The 19,476-nt window shown below is 37.8% G+C and overlaps 2 protein-coding genes across 3 annotated transcripts in view; both read right to left on the reverse strand.

Moving 5' to 3' along the window:
• Positions 1-136: 136 nt before the first annotated feature.
• On the reverse strand, positions 137-7,054 carry pygo1 (pygopus family PHD finger 1). The gene is made up of 3 exons (XM_088640931.1): positions 6,573-7,054; positions 5,424-5,518; positions 137-4,987 (listed from the first exon to the last, which is right to left on the reverse strand). Exons 1-3 carry the CDS (start codon positions 6,619-6,621, stop codon positions 3,836-3,838), a joined length of 1,296 nt encoding a protein of 431 aa, XP_088497057.1. The 5' UTR covers positions 6,622-7,054; the 3' UTR covers positions 137-3,835.
• A 9,266-nt stretch (positions 7,055-16,320) lies between these two features.
• prtga (protogenin homolog a (Gallus gallus)) overlaps positions 16,321-19,476 on the reverse strand; it is a 57,396-nt gene continuing 54,240 nt past the window's right edge. Inside the window, exons 17-20 of one of the 2 annotated variants that reach the window (XM_088640932.1) lie at positions 18,344-18,467; positions 17,880-18,018; positions 17,545-17,658; positions 16,321-17,232 (exon numbers count right to left, since the gene is read on the reverse strand). In XM_088640932.1, coding sequence (XP_088497058.1) covers positions 16,834-17,232; positions 17,545-17,658; positions 17,880-18,018; positions 18,344-18,467 — 776 coding nt within the window. In that variant the 3' untranslated portion in view covers positions 16,321-16,833. The remainder of the gene's footprint in view (positions 17,233-17,544; positions 17,659-17,879; positions 18,019-18,343; positions 18,468-19,476) is intronic. The other variant, XM_088640933.1, reaches the window with a different exon arrangement.

The following is a 19,476-nucleotide window of genomic DNA, read 5'->3' on the forward strand; positions in this document are numbered from 1 at the left end:
TACTTTCATTCTTTTTGATCGTGTCTGGGATAGCTAGAAGTGATTGTTACATAAAGTGTAATGTAGTTTTTTTAAAGTGATTTATCTGACAAGACATTGAATGAATTGATTCAAAACATGCAAGAGAAAAGACAAAATCATTTAAAGTTTTTATTCAACACCATCTTCAACAATATAGACAGAGCATAGTCTTTGAATTGTATTTGAAGTACTGATATTTCAGTGGTACAAATATGTCAGCTGACGACTAGTTTTGTACCTTTATGAGGACTTAGAAAAAACTACTATAATCACACTTGGTATGGAAAAAGCACATTTTTGAGTTGTTACAAATCATCTTTTATACTGCAGTTATATTACATGTACATTCAATACCTGAAATGAAATTATTTGCACATTATCATTAAATCTAGCACGTTTCTAAAATGCCATGTAAGTTGTACCAAACATCATTAAACAGCAACGTAGCAGGCAAAAGTAGAAGATAGCAGACACAGCTGCAGAAGGAGTAGAAGAATTAACATCCCTCAGAAACTCAGAAAGCTACATATTTACCTTGATGCAGCAACACAGTCTCATTAATATACAAACCAGCACATTTAAGGCATCTGGTGTCAACAGTCATCTAGTGTAAATATGTACAGAAAAAAATGCCAACAGTACTCAAGATTAAACATTCAAATTTCAAAGATAAATTCTCTTTAGAAAGCAGTGTGCAATAACAATTATAGCCCTGTCTAGCTTTTATTGTATAATAGTGCTTAAAAAAAAACAGAAAAAAAAACACAAAAAAGACCATTTTCTGTTTGTCTTCTTTGCTTGAGTAATCAGACAGTATTGGTATTATTCTATTTTAAACCTGACAGGTGTAATGATGGGTAAATGTATCTAACATTAACTTCACCTAATGTAGAAAAAACATAAACTAAAGCTTTCCTTTTATGTCATTTCTTTAGTAAATTGTATTGAACCTGTTCTCTTATTGGCATGGGACAGGGTAATAACCATCTTTATCTAAAATCAACTGCCTCACCAAAGCATCCTGAATCCAGAGCATTCAGCTACAATATTTCAAAATAAATTATATAATAGTCGATATGATGTAAAACCAAATATACGTCTGTTTTCAACTCAGATGACCCTGAAAGATGTGCAGTAGTCTATTCAGTTGGTAACATAAACAAAGGGGGCTGTTTAACGCCTGCAGCTGAAATGCAACAATGGTTGCAAGGTGTTATTTGTTTCTGGTATTAATTAGCATAACAAGTTAATGGTCTCCTTTCGTTTCTGTAAATACCAGCACCAAATCTTAGGCCCATAAAACAAGTATTTTCCAGGTCACCACCCAAGCAAAAAAAAAACTATTTTCAGTGTCAAACCACTCTGTCTGAAGGGTTTAATAATCATTTACCAAGAACAGAGGTCTACAGAAACCTTACTGCATTCACATAAAAGAGCTTTAATACAAAAAAGTAATCCACAGCTGTGTCTGGTGTGTGGTACTAGGTACAGTATACTGTATGAATGCATAGAGAATGTCTGTTTTCAATGCTATCTCTCCAACACTAATCCTGAGAACAACCATGTCTATATATACTCACACATTTCAATGCTGGTAACATTTTATCAGCCACAGTGTACTGTACATCAACTCAATAGCCCCCCCTCACATCAAATAAATCAAACCTTAGTATATTAAAATCATAAAATATTTCAATATTTTTGTATTACACAGTAATTTAGTTCACATGGATGAATTGCTGAACAGGAAATTAAAATATATTTCAATTTGAATGACACACATTTACCCTTTTACTCCCTACATTTGGCATTTCTGCTATTTATAAAAAATGTAAGCATACATAATGTCACCAATGTGGAACAATTTAAAATATTTTATGTACATGCTAAGCATTTGACTCAATTGCACAGGTTAGCAGTACATAAGCAAACAAAACAGTCCCAATAGATCATATTCCAACAGATTAAAAAAACAAACAAAAAATGCAATTAGAATTTTCCATTTCTTGTTTCAGCACATACTGGTAACATAACCAGTACTCAAATATACTGTAAGGAACAAGTACAAATAGTGGAAAAACACCACAACACACAATATTGTGCACAAACCATTCTCTCTCACCCGAAACATTTTATTGCAATTTCAAATGCTTTTCTGAAATAAAAAAAAACATAAGTGTTCTTAGACTTGGAGAGATGCAAAATTATACACAACATCATAATTACCTCCTCTGATTCCTAATTCCAAAAACAAATTGTACTAGTGCCACAATATTTACTGTAAAAAAATATCACTTTTATTCACCAAAACATTTAATCTTCAAAATAGGAAATTCATCAACTTGCTACACAACATAATCAAGATAATACACTGCTAGAACACATTTACTTAAATGTCATTGTCCAATATGTGAGACAATGCTCTTTTCATTCACAGATGACAAGGTCATACTGAAATGGCAAACAATGAAGTACATGGAGACATAAATCAGAAATGAGTTTTGGAATACTCAAAGCCTGTTCATTAAACTGTGATGGCATTTAACTTCACATATTTCTTTTCTTTTACTGTTTATTATAGGAAACTGGCCTCCAGCAGCAGTCACAAAATCCAATTTAGCAATTTAGCACTCCCTTGTTGCCTTTTCTCAGCTGAAGCTGACTTGATGTGGAACTGACTCTGCTTTTGAAAACCGTTGGAAAAGTTCATCATGCTGCAGGTCTAAATTGGCAAGGATTTTCTGAGTCTTAGTTTTTGAAAGAAGAAAACAGATTGTGAACCTAGAGGAGGAACTTAGGCATAAACCACAATTTATTGTATGATTTAATATTCACTTTGGTTAACATCCTTTATTAAACACTGGTTGTTATTATTCAAAACAGTCCAGAGCAGTAATTCTACAACCAGAAGGGCAGAAGGAACAAGTGTCTCTTCTACACTCTGTACCTCTCTATGGGGCATCTGTTCAGTATCCAAACTACAGGACTACACCTCAGTTAAATGGAGTGTATCATTCTTGCTACATTTAAGGGCTGTAGACCATTTTGTACATGTGTATCTTTGCTCTATGTACAGTAGTTATAATTGGCTTACTGCTTTTGAAGTACTAAGACTATTGAGTACAGCTTTTCTTATTATATTTAACTGCCTTGCTTTGCTTCACTTGGACAAGCAAATGGACAAATTCAGTCTCAAGTGTCTTATACTGAAGGGAGATAAAATGCTACTGACAATATATAATAGTCTAATGTGCGCTTCATGTACTGTATGTTAGAGGCGTGCTGAAAATTTTGAAATAGCCTGGATTATATTGCATGGCTAAACTGAAATTTGACATTAACAGGTGACTTTATTTAAGAATCAAATGCAATTTATAACTAGCTCATTGCACAACTAATCCTTTGCATTTAAGTACCTTTGTAGGACAAGTTGCAAAAATGCCTGCTTTTAGTCCTTAGCTCTTTATGCATTATTAATTATATCCCTTATGCACCTAAAGCTTTGGTCACTTTTACATTTTTGAAATGCAACGTGACACAACCACACCTTTTTTGTGATTTGTTTTTAGTGCAAAGAGGCATAAAAAATGTTCAACTGCTTGCTTACCCACCTCCAGGAGCCGCCACAACCAAAATGAAAAAACAAGATGTTCTAATCACACTTTTATTCAAAACTCCTTACCCTGTTATACCAATATTATACCACTTTATGTTCATCAAAGACGACCATCAGCTCCTGGTTATCAAAACACTGCCGTAACCATTAGGAGAAGAAAACCCCATTCAGGGTTTTCCAACGGGATCATGGCCGCTGTTATCCCTCGGCGTTAACCGACTGCTGTCCCGCTAGCTCTCTGGTTCTCATCAAGGGGACACCTTTGCCTTCCATGCAGGTATCACACCCCCACACTGCGGACACCTCAGCAGTCAGAAGATTGTAGGCTGTCTCTGTCATGCCCGTGCAAACCCTGTGGAACCATTTCTGACAGGAAGCCTCACACAAGATGGCTTCCTGGTCGTCGTTGACTTCATTCATACAGATTCCGCAGGGATAAACGGGATCAGTGGATGAGTGGCCCGGCCTGTTGAGGAGAACAGCTGCTTTATTGCTGCTACTGCCACTGCTGCTCCTCTTCGGGGGTGCCTGTTCCACAGCCCCACAGGGCTGCGTAGGGTTCTTCTGAGCGTCGTTATTGGGGTGCATGCCGTTCAGCTTGTCCAGAGTGTTCGAATGACTGCCGTCTTGATTTGCAGGAGCACTCCTGCTGATCGCCTTCAGGTCAGCGCTGTTGTCCTGACAAACATTGTCCTCGGGATTCTGACTTTGCTTACACGGGGCCGGGTTTTGAGAGACGCTTTTACTTGTGGCTTCGCTAAAGTCTTGTTTTGGCATAGGAGCACTTGTCTGGTTGAAGTTATTCTGTGGCTGCATAAAACCAGGACTTGCGTCCATGTTAGGCGCCATTGGTGGATTGATATTTGAGTTACCTTCTTGCCCAAAGTTCGGGCCCATGTCGGAGTTCTGGTTCATACTGTGTGGGGGCATTTGGCTGAAGTGGTCTCCTGGCCCAGGCCTAAAAGGCTGATTAGGTGGTAGGGGCATATTGTTGTTGAACACCGGGTGATTTCCGTAACCGGGACTCTCATGATGCCCATAGTTAAAGCCCGGAGGTCGGTTAAAGCCCATGCCCATTTGGTTTTGAGCAAATGGGTGGAGCTGATTTCGCATTGGGTAGGGACCTCCATAAGCAGAGGGCATCCTGGGAGACATATGGGGCGGCATCCTGTGAGGGCCATATCCACCAAAACCTGGGTAATGAGGGTGACCAAAGTAAGGGTTTCCAGAAGGCAGCGGCTTGTACGACAGGGTATTGTAGTTGTCATCAAAGGGGTTTGCAGCTACTAAGTGTTCGGCACTTGGGTTTGGTGGTGGAGCATATTCAGAAAGAGGTGCAAATGAAGAAGCCTGCAATGAAAAGTGCAGGGAACACAACTTTAGCACAGCACCGCACCGAAAGAGGAAAGGCAGAACCTCCTGTCCTAGCATTGTGAAAGCACAAACTCTTCACTGGGAAATGAATCTGCAAAACAGAAACTCTAACTGAAATAAAGTCCCACGTCTTCAATTTTCGGTGGAAGACCTATAGTCCTCAGTTCCAAAATGTCCATAACAACACATTACAGCAGCTTCCTAGTCTGTTCTTTATCTTTGATGCAACACTTGCAGGGTGTCCTTTGAGGGAGTAGTTGAACATACATAAAGATGAGACAGCATTATGTATTTTAAAAAGAAACACCACAAAATTATTCAAAGCTTGAAACCTAGTGTGTTTGGGCAGCTCCTTACTGTTACTCCTTTACAACAAATTCATCTACAACAATAAAAGAAGCCACACAGCTACCTGGGTGTTTGACTTGCGTTTTTTCTTATCAGGGCTCCCCAGAAGTGTGCCTGGCCCTCCTGGCCCTCCTAAGCCGTCCAACCCTCCATCTCCACCTGTGAAATTTCACCCAAACTCACGTTATAAATTTGCCTTTTACAGTGAGTGAACACATGAACCAAAAGTCAGTTTTGGTATAGGGTAATTTACGCTATGAGACAAAATATTCATTTAGCAAAATAATTTATTTAAAAGCATTTTAATTGGAAAAAAACTATTTTCTAGTTCATGGTGACACGTAGAACATTTTTAACATGTTGTAACAACACAATCATGTTCACATTGTAATAAACCACTAGATAATGCATTTCATATAAATATAAATAATATACTGTATAGACATTGCGAACTGTTTTACTTATTAATGTCTTTTGAATAGCAACCCTCAATGAACTGCCACTGTTCTGTTACATGCACGAATTTAGCTTTAACTGCTTTTAGAAATAAGCGTGTTTAAATCACATAACAAATGTATTGCAGCGTGATGTATTTAATATTTTGCATGATTTGATGAAAACTTCCCAAAACAGGCGTTCCATACGTACTGTATGCTGAAAAAGTTACAATTCTTACCAAACTATGACATCTCTAGAATCTACAAATACATTTAAAAAGATGACAATATAACAGACTGGTTCTTCCCATAAGAACGACTTATTTACCGTAAGAAACAATTCTGTCGCGATAACCGGAACTCTTGACTGTCAGTGCATTAGCTAGCTAACTCCCAACTTGAAAAGCGCAACTTGTGGTTCGCCCTGTTCAAAATGCACTTTCTTACATCTTAAACGTCAGCTGACTATTCAGTTCTTTTCATCAGTTTCATTTTGAGATATGCGCATTCCAGTAGGTCATTTCTGGGGGGGGGGGGGGTATTTCGTGTGAAAATATTCACAAGACGCATTCATTTCTTTTGAAAAGCCTGCTGCGGTAAGCGAGCAATTCTGAGACTTTCATTCAATTCTTCAAAGGCCTTACTTGAGGTAGGCCGACAAGCTCCTTCACAGTCATAATTATGGTTGAGACTTGTGTGCAGCGTATCTTGCCCCCGCAACACTGTAACATACAATGCACGAACAGCAAAAAGAAAACAGCGAAAACGCACATTACCTCTATTTCTTTTAAGAGAGATGGTGTCTTTCTCCTGTTCTCCTGACATTACAGGGTGAAATACATGACTCAAGGGGGTAAAAAAAACAGTATTTCCTTTAAAAAATGCTAAAGGTAAACGCACTCTTCTTCTCCCTTCGCAGCAATCAGAGCACAGCTATCTGTGTGCAGGAAAGCTGCAAGGGCTTGTAAAGTTTGGGAGGAGCGGACTGTTTCAACTTCGTGATATAGTTGTACGCGCAGAAAATTGCGAAAAGCAGGAGTGAGTGCGAATCATTTATCCCCCGAGCGTGTAGCCAGTACGTTTAAACTATACCTATCTTTTAGTTTAGTAAATTTGAATGTAAATTATACAATACAGAAACCCCTCCATATTAGCATGTGAGTGTGTCTGCGCTCCTCTGTTTGATGTGGTAGTGCCGCTGTCAGACCGTGTGATAAACCGCGGATGAAACATTACAAATGGAAGTGCTGTTACACCGAGGTGCCTACTCATCTCATCTCATCTCATCTCCCTGCCCCTTTGCTTAGCGCCACGCACAACGATTGCTATTTTAAAGCAGGAGCTTTTCCTGGATCAGAATGATTCCTTAAACCAGGCATGCAATTACGTTTGATGAATTTATAAAAAGGGCAAGGGTACTCGGTCCGAAATTACATCTTCACGCCAGGCTTTCAAGTTCAACGTGTCGCTCGCGTCGGTTTTTTTAAATGCAGGGGAAACAGAAGTTGAAATAAGCAATTGTGTTTTTTTTTTAACAGACGGGGGGAAAATGTCAGTCAAGTTAAGGAAAAGAAACGCATGGACATGCTTGTTGTTAGAAAGGCAAAAAAAAACTTGCAAACTGCCATGAGATGTACGTTTAATGATCGAGTTGTGTGGGCTAATTTCAATTGGCTGGTTAGTGTAACGAGTTTAAATGATGTAATAGAACTAACTTTTTATTTAAAAGAAAACAGGAAGACGTGCGAAAATGGAAAAGTTTCTTTACATTTGCAAATATCCAGAGGTTTGATAGACTTGATACATTTGTTACTTAATTGTGTGTTGTCCACATAGTAGCTGTTTAATGGACAGGCCACAATTCCGTGAAACTTTTATTTGCGATATACAGCGTATAATATTTTGATAAAAATAATGTAAAATTACTTTTGAAAATGACAAATTTCTTTTTAGAATCCCCGGGTCCGTTCCTTGAAAATCATCTTCCGTGCTGAGAGAATATTAAATGATTCCGTGAAGTGTGTACATTCCTAATGAGAAATGTTGGCATTGCTCGTGTAAAAATAATGTTAAAAAATGCTGTTGTAGTGCTTTTTCATCGATTGGGTTTGTTTTACATAAACAGCAGTAAGGGATGCTAAACTCAAGGAGTGCGCTAAACCAAATGTTATTTATATATCCCTTACTGGTAAGACTATTTATTGCCTTTGATGCAATTATTCTTATCGATTTTATTCACCAACACATAAGGTTTAAATGGGCCTGGGCACGTGTAGAGCTGGGGTCGGAGGAATAATTGATGAAGAATATACAGTTTCGAAATTCAGTATGTTGTCTTGATTTGTTTCGTGAAGGTTATGTGAAGTAAGAACGTACTCTTTAAAACGTTATTTAAAAAAAGTGGCATTTAACAACAGTCTTTATGCAAATTTTTACATGATTAGTTAAATAAGTATACTGAATTAAATTAATATAAAATTGATATTTATTGTTTCCTTGTTTTCTAAAGGAACGAAAGCCATAGTAGTTGTATAAAATGTTAAGTGATCATCCTTCCTATCAATCAGGACCAGAGGTCAATACCGTGCTGTGTTTCCTGGGTGATGAGGCTGGATTCACTATTGGATGTCAGATTTTGATTTGTCCTGGGCTCAGAGATGCATGGATTGCCTTGATATTGATCACAGATGGCCTTCCCCTGAAGCCATAAACTTGATGATAGGTTGTGACTGCTCCTTGCAAACACAAAGAAGTGGATGATGCATTAACAAAATTCACAATTCCCTTTTATAGAATGTAAAAACAGCCTGTTTCTCCCAGCCACCACACCTAACTTAAGAAACTGTTTCATACAGGATGAGTCTAATATACACTACAGATGCTTATTCTTTCCACTGTACTGAAGTCAGAACAGACATCAATTGTCATATCCTAGTATAAAGCCCACATTTACAGTAAAACATCCAAAAACTGCTATTGATTTGGTTATTTATTACGTTATCTTTTTTGGGTCTGTAAAATCTCCTTGAAAAAGCAAAATGTTGTTGGTTTTTGGCCATAGGATGAGTTTTGTTTTCTAATCCCCAGATAAATCATATTTACAAGGCAGAATATTGTCATATGCAAGTTGTTGTTTTGCAGAAATGCTAGACTGCCCTTTTACAGTAACAATTGAATGAAATTAAGCATTTAACACAATACATTTGTGGTTTATGTATTAAAATAGAATATTAATGATAATAGATTTATACATTTGTTTTACTGGTTCTTTCTCAATCAGAAGTCACTGAAGGGATTTGAAACTAAATAATCCTAGCTGTAAAAGATATTCAATATGCTACTGAATGTCATAATTTCTAATGAATACGACTTACAAGTTTGGAAATAATGAAACATTTCAAATCCTGTATTCGAGGTATAGCATCAGAAGGCACAAAAACTTGCATAATCACTGTTTAATGAGCTACTATATCGTGCTACATTTAAGCTCTTTAAGCAAACCCTGAATCATGACACCAGGGAGCGCCATTCTTTCATCCATTTTCTAACCACTTCATCGAGTGCAGGGTCAAGGGGGAGGTGGTTGCCGGAGCCTATCCAGGCAAGCAACGGGTGAAAAGCAGGATACATCCTGAACAGGACAACAATCCATCTTAGGGCACACACAGACACACGTGCACTGACAGCAGAGCTAATTTTCCTAGGAGTCAGAATGTCTTTGGACGGTGGGGAAAAATCAGAACACACAGAGTAGACCTACACAAACACCAAGAGAATGTACAAATTCCACACAGAACCCTGGAGCCCAGTGCTGCAAGGCAGCAAGGCTAAATGCTCAGCACTGCGCCACCATGACAATCTGCGCTCTTTTAGTTCAGTGTAGTTCAGTTGAGAATTAAGAGAGCAATCCCCAATGTAGCTGCATGCATCTAATTTAAGCTTTGCAGTCAGGGGTAGCCTGATGCTTATGTATTACAATTGCTGAACAATTTGGGCCGGGTCAATAATTGTAAAAAGAAAATTAAACAGAATTACAAAGTAGTATGTATTGGCTTATCATTGCGTGAAATATCTTGCACCTCTGCTGCACACAGTTAAAGTGAAGGATGAAATCCATAAAATGTAACCATTTCATATCAAATTAAAAAGAAAAAAAAATCCTTTAGTGGGAGCCCACTGTCTTCTCATATCCTCTGCACAGTGCTCATGATCTTCAGAAAGCAATTAGTGCGTTTCTGTCAATGCCTCAGCTGCTGGTTGTCTGCAATGCTCTGCATCGAGAAAGCAGACACAGAGATTTAAGATTAGAGGTATGGATTTTGCAATCAGAAGAACAGTGTGTAATACTGATACGGAGAAGAAAAAAATCATTAATGAGAATAACTTCACTCCTCAGAGCTCCCCAGTATTTAATACCCATCCTAGGGAGATCCATATTCTGATTCCAATATTGACCAGACAAGGACTAGAGGAGAGATTTATCATTCCTCACATAGTTTGTTCTGTGTTCTTGTGGGCAAATTTTTATCTGACATACAGGCATTTTTATTTTATAAAAGCTAATATGTGGTTAATAAAGGCTCAATGTGGTGATGGGGGATCTTTTAAAGAATCCCAGACAGAAAACATTACCGTGAGTCATTTGCGAAGAAGTATCCTTGAATGCCATCTTCAGGGTATAATGGAAATGTGTTGATATCAAAGTTCTGCAGTTTGGAGAGCGTGCTGTTAATTGTGGCTAATTAAGTTACTGTGTTGAACAGAGCAACTGCTGATGTATTCCAACAGGAATGCTTGCCAACTTCTTGGCAGATCTCAACAAAGCCAGTTTCTGAGATCTGATTTTTCTCCAGATCTCTCCCTTGAAAAGCTAAGAAGAGGGACTGAGATGTGCTTTTCCCAGTAGTTCTTAAGAAAATGAGTGTGAATACAATAATCACTTCCCACTGCATGATCAAAGATATTGATTGGTATTAAAGGCAGCATATGTTAAAAAATAGCTGAGGTTAATTTGCTTTTCTGATCCTTTGCAAAGGTCACAATATGGACAAATATAAAGGTTACTAGGTGTAACACAAATACTTTTAACAGCCTGCAAGGGGGCTTGAAGTGATATATCACTTTTATTGTTTTTTTCCAACATAACAGTTACTTTATGGGAAAACGAAATATTTTAAAAAGTATTACCTGACCAGATAATTAGACAAATGTAGACCAAACTATCCACAGGCTTGAATTGTAAAGCATGCAGCCATTAAATAATACTTGTTAGTATTAGTATGATCAGGTAGTGGTATGGTAAAAATTGGTAATATCAGGTTCCAGTATATGGTATTGTTCATGAAGATGTTCACGATACTTACCAGCTCTTACTTTCAAACATTATAATGCATTTGGCCACTCAGCCAAACAAAACCAGCCTTGTGCACTCTAATTTTTGAAAGACTTCAGCAGCATTTAATATACTAAAAGGAGCAGCATGATGTACAGTATGATGAATATATTCCACAAGGTGGCAGTTTTAAGCATATAACTTGAATGGACGGATTCCAAAACAATTCAGGACTTGAAAAAAATTAAAAGCCCCAAGGACTTTAATAGGCGATGACACTTTGACTTTGTGAGCTGTAAATGTGCAACAGCTCAGATATTTCTTTGAACATTTTAGAAATTTTGATGCAAATTCTTAACATGCGTATAAAACTGTTAATAAATTCACACAGGATCTGAGTTACAGCTTCAGTCTAGATCACTTGAGTCATCTACACAGGTTTGTCAATTTAATCACTGGTATAGGATTACTTCTTTGATGTATAATTGATCACCTGCTTTTCTTTACACCAGTGCAATCTGAATCTGGATCTAGGCCCTGGTCTCCCTGCACAAAAGGACCCTACAAGACTTCCCATTTACCACTAACACTGCCTTGTTACTATCTTCCTAATCTGTATAATCACAGCCATACAATGAAAATAAAGGTAAGCTTGTCTTATGAGACAGCTCCCTCTCCTGCCTGTTTCAGCAGTCTACCTTTCAAATAGGGAAATTATACCGTCAGGTTTCCACTCAATCATCCAACCTGTTTCTCTTCATTTAGGCTCCATGTTTTACTGCAGCTTTAAAGTGTTTTTTGCACAAAAAAAAACTTTTTTGGAACATCTTGAGCGTTAAAAGCATTAGCAGCTGATTTTGCGATTCAGAAAATATCCTGATTACACTGCTGCTAAGAGCAGGGCCACAAATCGGTATATTGATAAGAATTTCCATGAGCACACACAACAATTTTGCAATTTTCATGAAAACTTTTATTTAAACTGTGCAATCCATAATTTTGACTTTTAAAACATTTGGCTTGTATACTAGTATTATATTTTTGGCATGAACTTTGTTGTAGAATAGATAAAGCAGGCCTGTTCTCCAGGCAAAGAAAATAATAAAAGAAAAAAAATATAAAATTAAAACAAAAATATAATTACAAGAGGTACATTCACAATTCAAAGCACATGTTGCCTGTCATTCAGCAATGGAAATATGGAGCAGATTCCCCTGAGTAAAATTTGATATAATCCAGGTCCACCTACCACTGCTGAAAGAGCCAACATTGCCTTTACCAATAAACACGCCAGCTGAAGTTTCGAAGACCCAGGACACCTGAGATTTCTTTCATACCAGACTGGCTCTTCAACTTCATCCCTTTTATACTGTATGTCCAGAAACAAATATCAGCGATCCAAAACAAAGGAAAATTAAATGACAAAGGATGATATACCACTGTCTCTCACTTAACACTGACCACTTGCAATGTTTTCATTCAATGGTGGTTCTGTTCTCTTTAGATCAAAGGCTGGAATGAGCACCAAAGGTAAACAATGAGAATGTTACTGGACAGATGGCTGATAGCACAGTCATCCACATCCGATCTGAAACTTAAACAGCACATCCTGCTCAGGCATGACAATGTGAGCCGGTTTTATCATTTGCACTATTTGTTTACCTGATGATGAACACGTGACCTAAACAGAGCTTGATCTTCCAAAGAGACTCTTGTCACAACAGCCAGGTTTTAACACATTTTCGTGAGCCATCGTTATGGTAAATTGAGACCTGGGAAAACCCAGAGAAAGCTTTTGATCAAAATATGAACATTCAGAAAAGAGTGCTGAATATACTTGCACATTCCAGCCTTTGTTAAGAGTAGAAATTATAAGAATGTCTATACAATCACAGGCATAGTAAGGAATATGAGGAGCATTAAAAATGAATCAAAGAAACCCAATATAGGAAACTGGTTTGCTGTTTCTGAACCCAGCCATTCTTTGCAACACAGTAAGCAAACTGGCATCTCATCACACATAGTGGGAATTGGTAGTTACCATTTATGCATTAACATTACACTGGCTCATTAAACAAAAAGAAACAAAAGAAATAATATAAAATGCCAACACTGACAGTTCAACACAGCTTTCCAGATTAATGCTCATCTACAACATTTCCAGAAGTTTTACTCAAACTTTTTTCAAATATTTTACACACTTCAGGCATCTCCGGGCAAAAACCAAAAGGCAGTCAGTACACATCAGAGCGCTAAGCAAAACGAATGATAATACAAGCATTTCATTTAGGCAGAAATAAACAGAACCACCAACACTGTTCTAAAAAAAAATCAATTTTTTTTGCTCAATTGTTTTTTAAACTAAAGCGCAAGTGGTGCACCACTGTCATCTTGGTTTGTACTCTTGGAGACACCCACATATATAGTTGGAATTGAAACATTAATAATAAAAAAACATTTAAACATTTTAAATGACAAAAACATCATGCAGGACTATGGAACTACACAGCCAATATGCAGAGGTAACAGAAGGAAATCTTTGGTTTACATTGTTTGCTTTTGCAAATAAAGAATAACTGATTGTGTCACTTTTCACGCAATAATGTACCCTTTAATTAGTCAATTAACTCTGAGAACTACCAATGCCATAACACAGACAGAGGAATAATATATCTCTGTATCTAATATGCCACCTATAATAAGCCCACCATCTTGTTATAACACTTGGGTTTTCAGAGAAAACTGATTTTTGTATTATGTGGAAATTGATCATGTACATGAAATTATTATTATTGCTCTGTTATTTATTAAAAAATAATAAAAGCACCCAACATTCCCAGAGCATTGAGAGATTACCCGCATCTCCACACATTTGGTAACACAATGAGGGCACAGTTACGTGCAAGGCGTCATATTTTACTAAAAGCAGCATCTTAGCTGATCCATGGGAATCGTTATTTGATCTTTGGCTTGGCATGATGATTCCTCATCATAATGTTCCATGGAAAAGCTAAAAGAAAGAAACAGCCGAGGAAGCAAACAATTCTTTGGATAATAGCATTTGTCACCATTGCATATTAGCTATAATCTAAAACTGGAAGGTGACACTAATCTGAAAGATAAGCGCCAGACTGATAAAACTATGCTTCTATTCTTGAAATAAGCATTACCTACTTTAAGAAACAGAGATAATTAGAATGAGTATTCAGTAGCACTTATAAGCCAACAAAAATATATCTTTGGAGGTAAAAGGTTTTTTGGTGTATACATAATTTTTTGCTTTGCTCGATTTTTGGTTTTCAGCACTTATTTCTTCACACTCTCACTATCCCTTTGTGTCAGAGGGTCAAATCCTCCTCCTCAAGGTGGTTCTGGAGCCTTATTCTGTGTCTTATTATCTGAAAGACCCTTCTCACTTTAAGGCCATTTTTAAAGCTTTTAAGATTTGCTGTATTCAGTACAGCATTTTTTTTTGTTAGTAACTACTCTATTAAAATATATTTAACGAATAAAAACCTGCTATAAAACAAGAGACACAGATCAATCTGATAAAGGCCATATCTCTGTAGGTGAAAAGAAATTTAAGCTGATTTGTTAGTGTCACATCACATTGGCATTTCTAAGCTGTGAACCATTATTGGCACATGATTCTACTGAAATGTTCTTACAGATCTACACCAACTAGTTGCTATTATAAGCAGTTCTAAGAAGATACCCTGTCAGTTAACCATGTAATACAACATCATACATGGCATTACAAATGTAATAAACATTGTTCCCTGAGCTTAGGAAAAATAACAAAATAACACTACATAACACATACAGGAGGTAGTATAAAACAGATTGTAAGGGCAACACTTCACAATACAAAAAGCTTATTTAAAATGAACAACAAAAGTAGATTTACTAAAGCTTAGGTTTTCTTTGTTTGGAGATATAAAATGAATATCAAAGATTTGTGAAAATTATGAATATAGGATATAATGTACAACTATAAAGTATATATGCCATAATGCATGCGATAATAACGGCTGCACATTAAGATATTTTATTACTCACAAGGCCAAATTCCTAATGCTAATCCACTTACTGTCAAAAATGTGTCAGCATCAGAATGAGTTGTGTTTCAGCCCAGTGGAACCTCTCTAAAGGTCAAACAGCCTGTAGCGGTGTTGTGCACCCAGTTAAACTCCCAAGAACAGAGTTGTGTTAGCTGATCAAACATCAGAGCCACATCCCTTACATATCGATGTCTGATGTTTTGCAATTGTAAAGCATTCATTCATTTTCAAACTGTTCCAATACAGAGTTGTGAGGGAGCTGAAGCCAATCCTGGCAATCAGAGCTATTCCAGTCTAGTCTTCTATCAGAAATGTGCAGCAGATACCATTACATTTGGTTTCACACATTAGACTGTTCTCAGCCACTATTTATTTCAGCAATACATGTGTTTCTTTTCACTGGCTGGATGAGATCAATTATCTCCTTGCTACCTTGCTACAAGTGAAATAGACCTGATGGCCTCCTGTCATTTTGGAACCTTTCACTGCTGATAAAGAAGAAGTGATATTTTGAACATTCATGCAATGAGAATATCTTTGAAAAACGTATGACAGCTGGAGTGCATCTAAACCAGTGCCAGCTGATCCATTTTGTGGCAATTTCTAAATACATCTTATAAGTATTATGGAAAGTCAGGAATGGGTTCTCATTCACTGGTCATTTTCCAAGCAAGTATGATCAGTTCCAGTAATCATACTGTACCACCAACTCCTGAACAAGGATGCATGGTTTTCAGACACTATAAACAACTGACAGAGATGGCATTCAATGAAATAATTGCTGAAAGATATATATGCAGCACCACCACCTAATGAGATAAATCTCGTCTACACTAGTGACAGCCAAGAGATGCACTCAGAATAACAAGTAGCAAGTGTGCTAGTAAAACTACATACTCCAGCTGAAATTATATGAAATATCAGGGAATTTATGTCAGCTGATACTGATGCACAGATGGAGAAAATGGGATATGTAGCAAATTACTTTGTTCTAAACCAAATAATAAAACCTAACAAGCAATGCACCAGCTCTCTGTGAAAAGGCCATGTGGACGAAGATTCCCGCTAAGCATAAAGCATTATAACAACCCTTTTTCTAGAGTTTCAAAAGCTGTGCAAAGAGTCTAAAATGGCTAGAAAACCTAAGCTTTGAGAAAATAATGCACCCTTACAATCCCTTACTTCAAAACAAAACAAAAGACAAACAATGCAACACTTATAGCAAAAACAAACTATTGCTATCAGGAAGTATCAATCATTACATAACCTAGGACACCTGTTATGTAACGCAGGTAAGAAGTAGTTATTAAATATATAGTGTGAGTTCACCACGTGGTAAACTGAGGTAGATATACAGCAGAAAGGAGTTTAAGATCCCTTTTGCTCCAGTGATATACTCTTTTAAATAAAGTCAGAAATGTAGCAGTCATTTTTCACATTTTCGACAATCTTTTTGAAACATTCATGGTGGGTGAGATTTTTTTTTCCAAAAAAAATAATAATAAAAGAAAACATAAAAGGAAACACATTCATCAAAAGTAAAAGACGCTTGAATACCCGGAGCCTGAGCTCGGGGTCCAACAATCTTTTTGGCTTTCCTGCTCATTGTCTTTTAGAACAGAGGAGACGGGGTGGGTGGGGCTGTCAGAGGGGAAACACAGATGAAACAGTTGCCATGGAGTCTTGAGGCGCTGCAGAGACGTCACCAGGTGCCCCTTCCAACAGGAGTAGGGGCTGCCCCGAGGTGGGCTTCTCGAGAGAAGGTCCTTCCTCCTCCTGGACCAGGAAAAGCTCTTGGGATGGAGGCCGTGTGTTGTGGCCCGAAGACAGGTTGGTCATTTCCATCTCGTCGTGGGAATATCTTCCCGAGTCCCCCGTTTCGTGGCTGCCCTCACTGTTCTGGGAATGCTCGGTGTCGCCAGCCGGACCAAACAAGGCCTGGAGTGAAGCAGGCTGGTTTTGGCCGGAGGGGCTCTCCTCTTCGTAGGTCAGCACTGTTGTCCCTTTTTGGTATGAGCAAGTAGTGTGGCTTCTCCTCTGAGCCTAGGAACACAGAGAGACGGCGAGAAAATGTCAGCGCTTGGAAATTCAGGGAATGTTCCCAAATAAATGGTCAGGAACATTTTTTTCAAGAACTTTTGGATCATTAAGCCATTTTCTAAATCAAACAGGCAGAATCAGGAAATCAGGAAATTCTGAAATCGGAAGGCTCATTGAAGAAAAGAGTGTGTGTCTGTTAATACAGTATGGTGTATGGAACGTCACAAACTGTTGTCACGATTTCCTCTCCTGTCTCCCTCATATGTCAGTAAACTGTCCAGCCTCCTCACTCTGTAAGAACACTGCCACTCTTACCTCGCTTTTCTTGAGCTTTAGCTTATCCTCACTGCTGAAGAACAGCCATTTCTTCTTCTTTGTAATGGTGGGTTTTACTGGCCCAAAGCTGTTTATAATGAGGTCTGTTCCACCCTTAAATATGAAAAATAGCATAGCTTACAGTGATGTCTTCCAAATGAATTCTTCCAGTATAAAATGGCTTAGGGTTTTTACACTGTTAAATGCAACATAACTATTCCAGTTATTTGAGCAATCTAGGATCTCCTGCACTCTAAGACCTCTAAGGTCAATAAGCTTGTTCTCATTAAGAGCCCCCAGCACTGTACTGTTGCTAAGGTTGAACAGTCTCTCACCTTTGTGTCAACGAAGTTATTGCCCATCATTGGCATCAGAGACTCTGCATTTTCTGCTTGGCTTTCATTCCTCAGAGGGGTAGCAGCATGATTAAGCTGGCCATTTCCTTGCTGGATGATCTTTGTAGTATATAATTTCCTACAGAGACACAATCCAAAATAAAACTATTACAGAAAAAATAGTGTACTATGCCATTTGTTGAATTAATGCAATCTGTGCAAGTGTTTCTTCAGACGTCCCTGAAGTGTTTCTTCAGACTCCAAACAGCACGTTACAGCCATGGCAATTACTGGACTGAGAAAAGCACAATTTTATAAACTAAAGAGGAGTCACGCCGCACAAAAACAAAAAGCACGTGTAAAATTTACAAATAAAAAACAAAGACGAAAAGAAACTGCAACAACGAAATAGAGGAAGAGACTTTCAGATTCTAATATCAAGATCGCTGGAATCGAGTGTGTACCTGGCTCTGCCCCGACAGATCAAGATGAGAACACAGATGATGATACAAGTAAAGGCAATGCAAACTCCAACAATGATCCCCGTCATCGACTTCTGGTCCAGATGGTAAAAGCCATTGGAGTAAGCTGTAACACAGTCATAAAATAATCAGTTTTCCAATTTGCAGATGAGACATCACACAGATGGTGAAAGCCACAGGAGGGGAGTACCAGTCCAGACCTGTTCAGCGGTGATTGTCTCTATGAGATACTGTTCTCTTTAGTAATGTACACCATTATTAAAAATGGCTGCCTTTAAATATAATAGTCTCACCAGAGTGTAAATAATTTAGTGGAACAAGGGCCAAAGCTCAGGCCATTGAATTTTAAACATGTCAAGAGGCAATTAAATTTGGAGTAATATAGCTGTGTGAAGTGGTAGTTAATGCTTAAGAAGGAAAAATCTGTAGTTCCTGAGGTGTGTTACAATAGACACACAAATATCCATGGAGGAAAACAAGAACAGGGTTTTACTAAACAAAATTGCCAGGAAAAAAAAACTGTACTTACTGTAAATATTCCAGGAAGGTTTGTGATTTTATTAAAGTGAAAAGCAAATGGATTTGATTTGGGAGATATGATGATAAGGGTATAAAACACACCAGTGATCCACACACAGCTCGAAGGAGACACGGCTGTGGAGGGGTGGTGATCTCTAGATCAGCATTTCCAAACCAATGCCGCAGTGCCATGAGAGGGGACACTGTGCTTGAGAAGGTCCTGGGACAGGAAATCAAGTTCCTGACTAGCTGGTCATGACAGCTTCAATGGCATTATTTGAAAGTGTTGTGATGCTGACTTTGTTGTGCTGGCTAAATTCTGTTCTTAGACTACAACAATTTCACCTACCAAAATCTACTTAATTCAACTAGCAGAGTAAGTTCTCACTTCTCTGTCTGAACAGGGGATCCCCCTATTATAATAGGTAAAGAGCTTTGAGATCCTATTAAGTGTAATAGGTTATAAATATTTAGTTTTCACACTCAACCTGTTGAAACACACAGTAGCAAAAAGGACAATCATCCATCTTTCAGTCTCCTCTGGAGAGTATGTTAATTATGAGAAAAGGACCTGGATGCAGAGTTCTCATTCTGTA

The sequence above is a fragment of the Lepisosteus platostomus genome, chromosome 7 (assembly GCF_059453375.1).
Source record: "Lepisosteus platostomus isolate fLepPlt1 chromosome 7, fLepPlt1.hap1, whole genome shotgun sequence".
NCBI lineage: Eukaryota > Metazoa > Chordata > Actinopteri > Semionotiformes > Lepisosteidae > Lepisosteus > Lepisosteus platostomus.

What these genes read in the sequence shown, in the direction of transcription:
- pygo1 (XM_088640931.1), bottom strand. Translation starts at nt 6,621, where the DNA reads ATGTCAGGAGAACAGGAGAAAGACACCATCTCTCTTAAAAGAAATAGA. An exon ending in CTCTCTTAAAAGAAATAGAG is followed by an intron (nt 5,519 to 6,572) that starts GTAATGTGCGTT and finishes GAAATTTCACAG; the next exon opens with GTGGAGATGGAGGGTTGGAC. An exon ending in AACGCAAGTCAAACACCCAG is followed by an intron (nt 4,988 to 5,423) that starts GTAGCTGTGTGG and finishes TTTTCATTGCAG; the next exon opens with GCTTCTTCATTTGCACCTCT.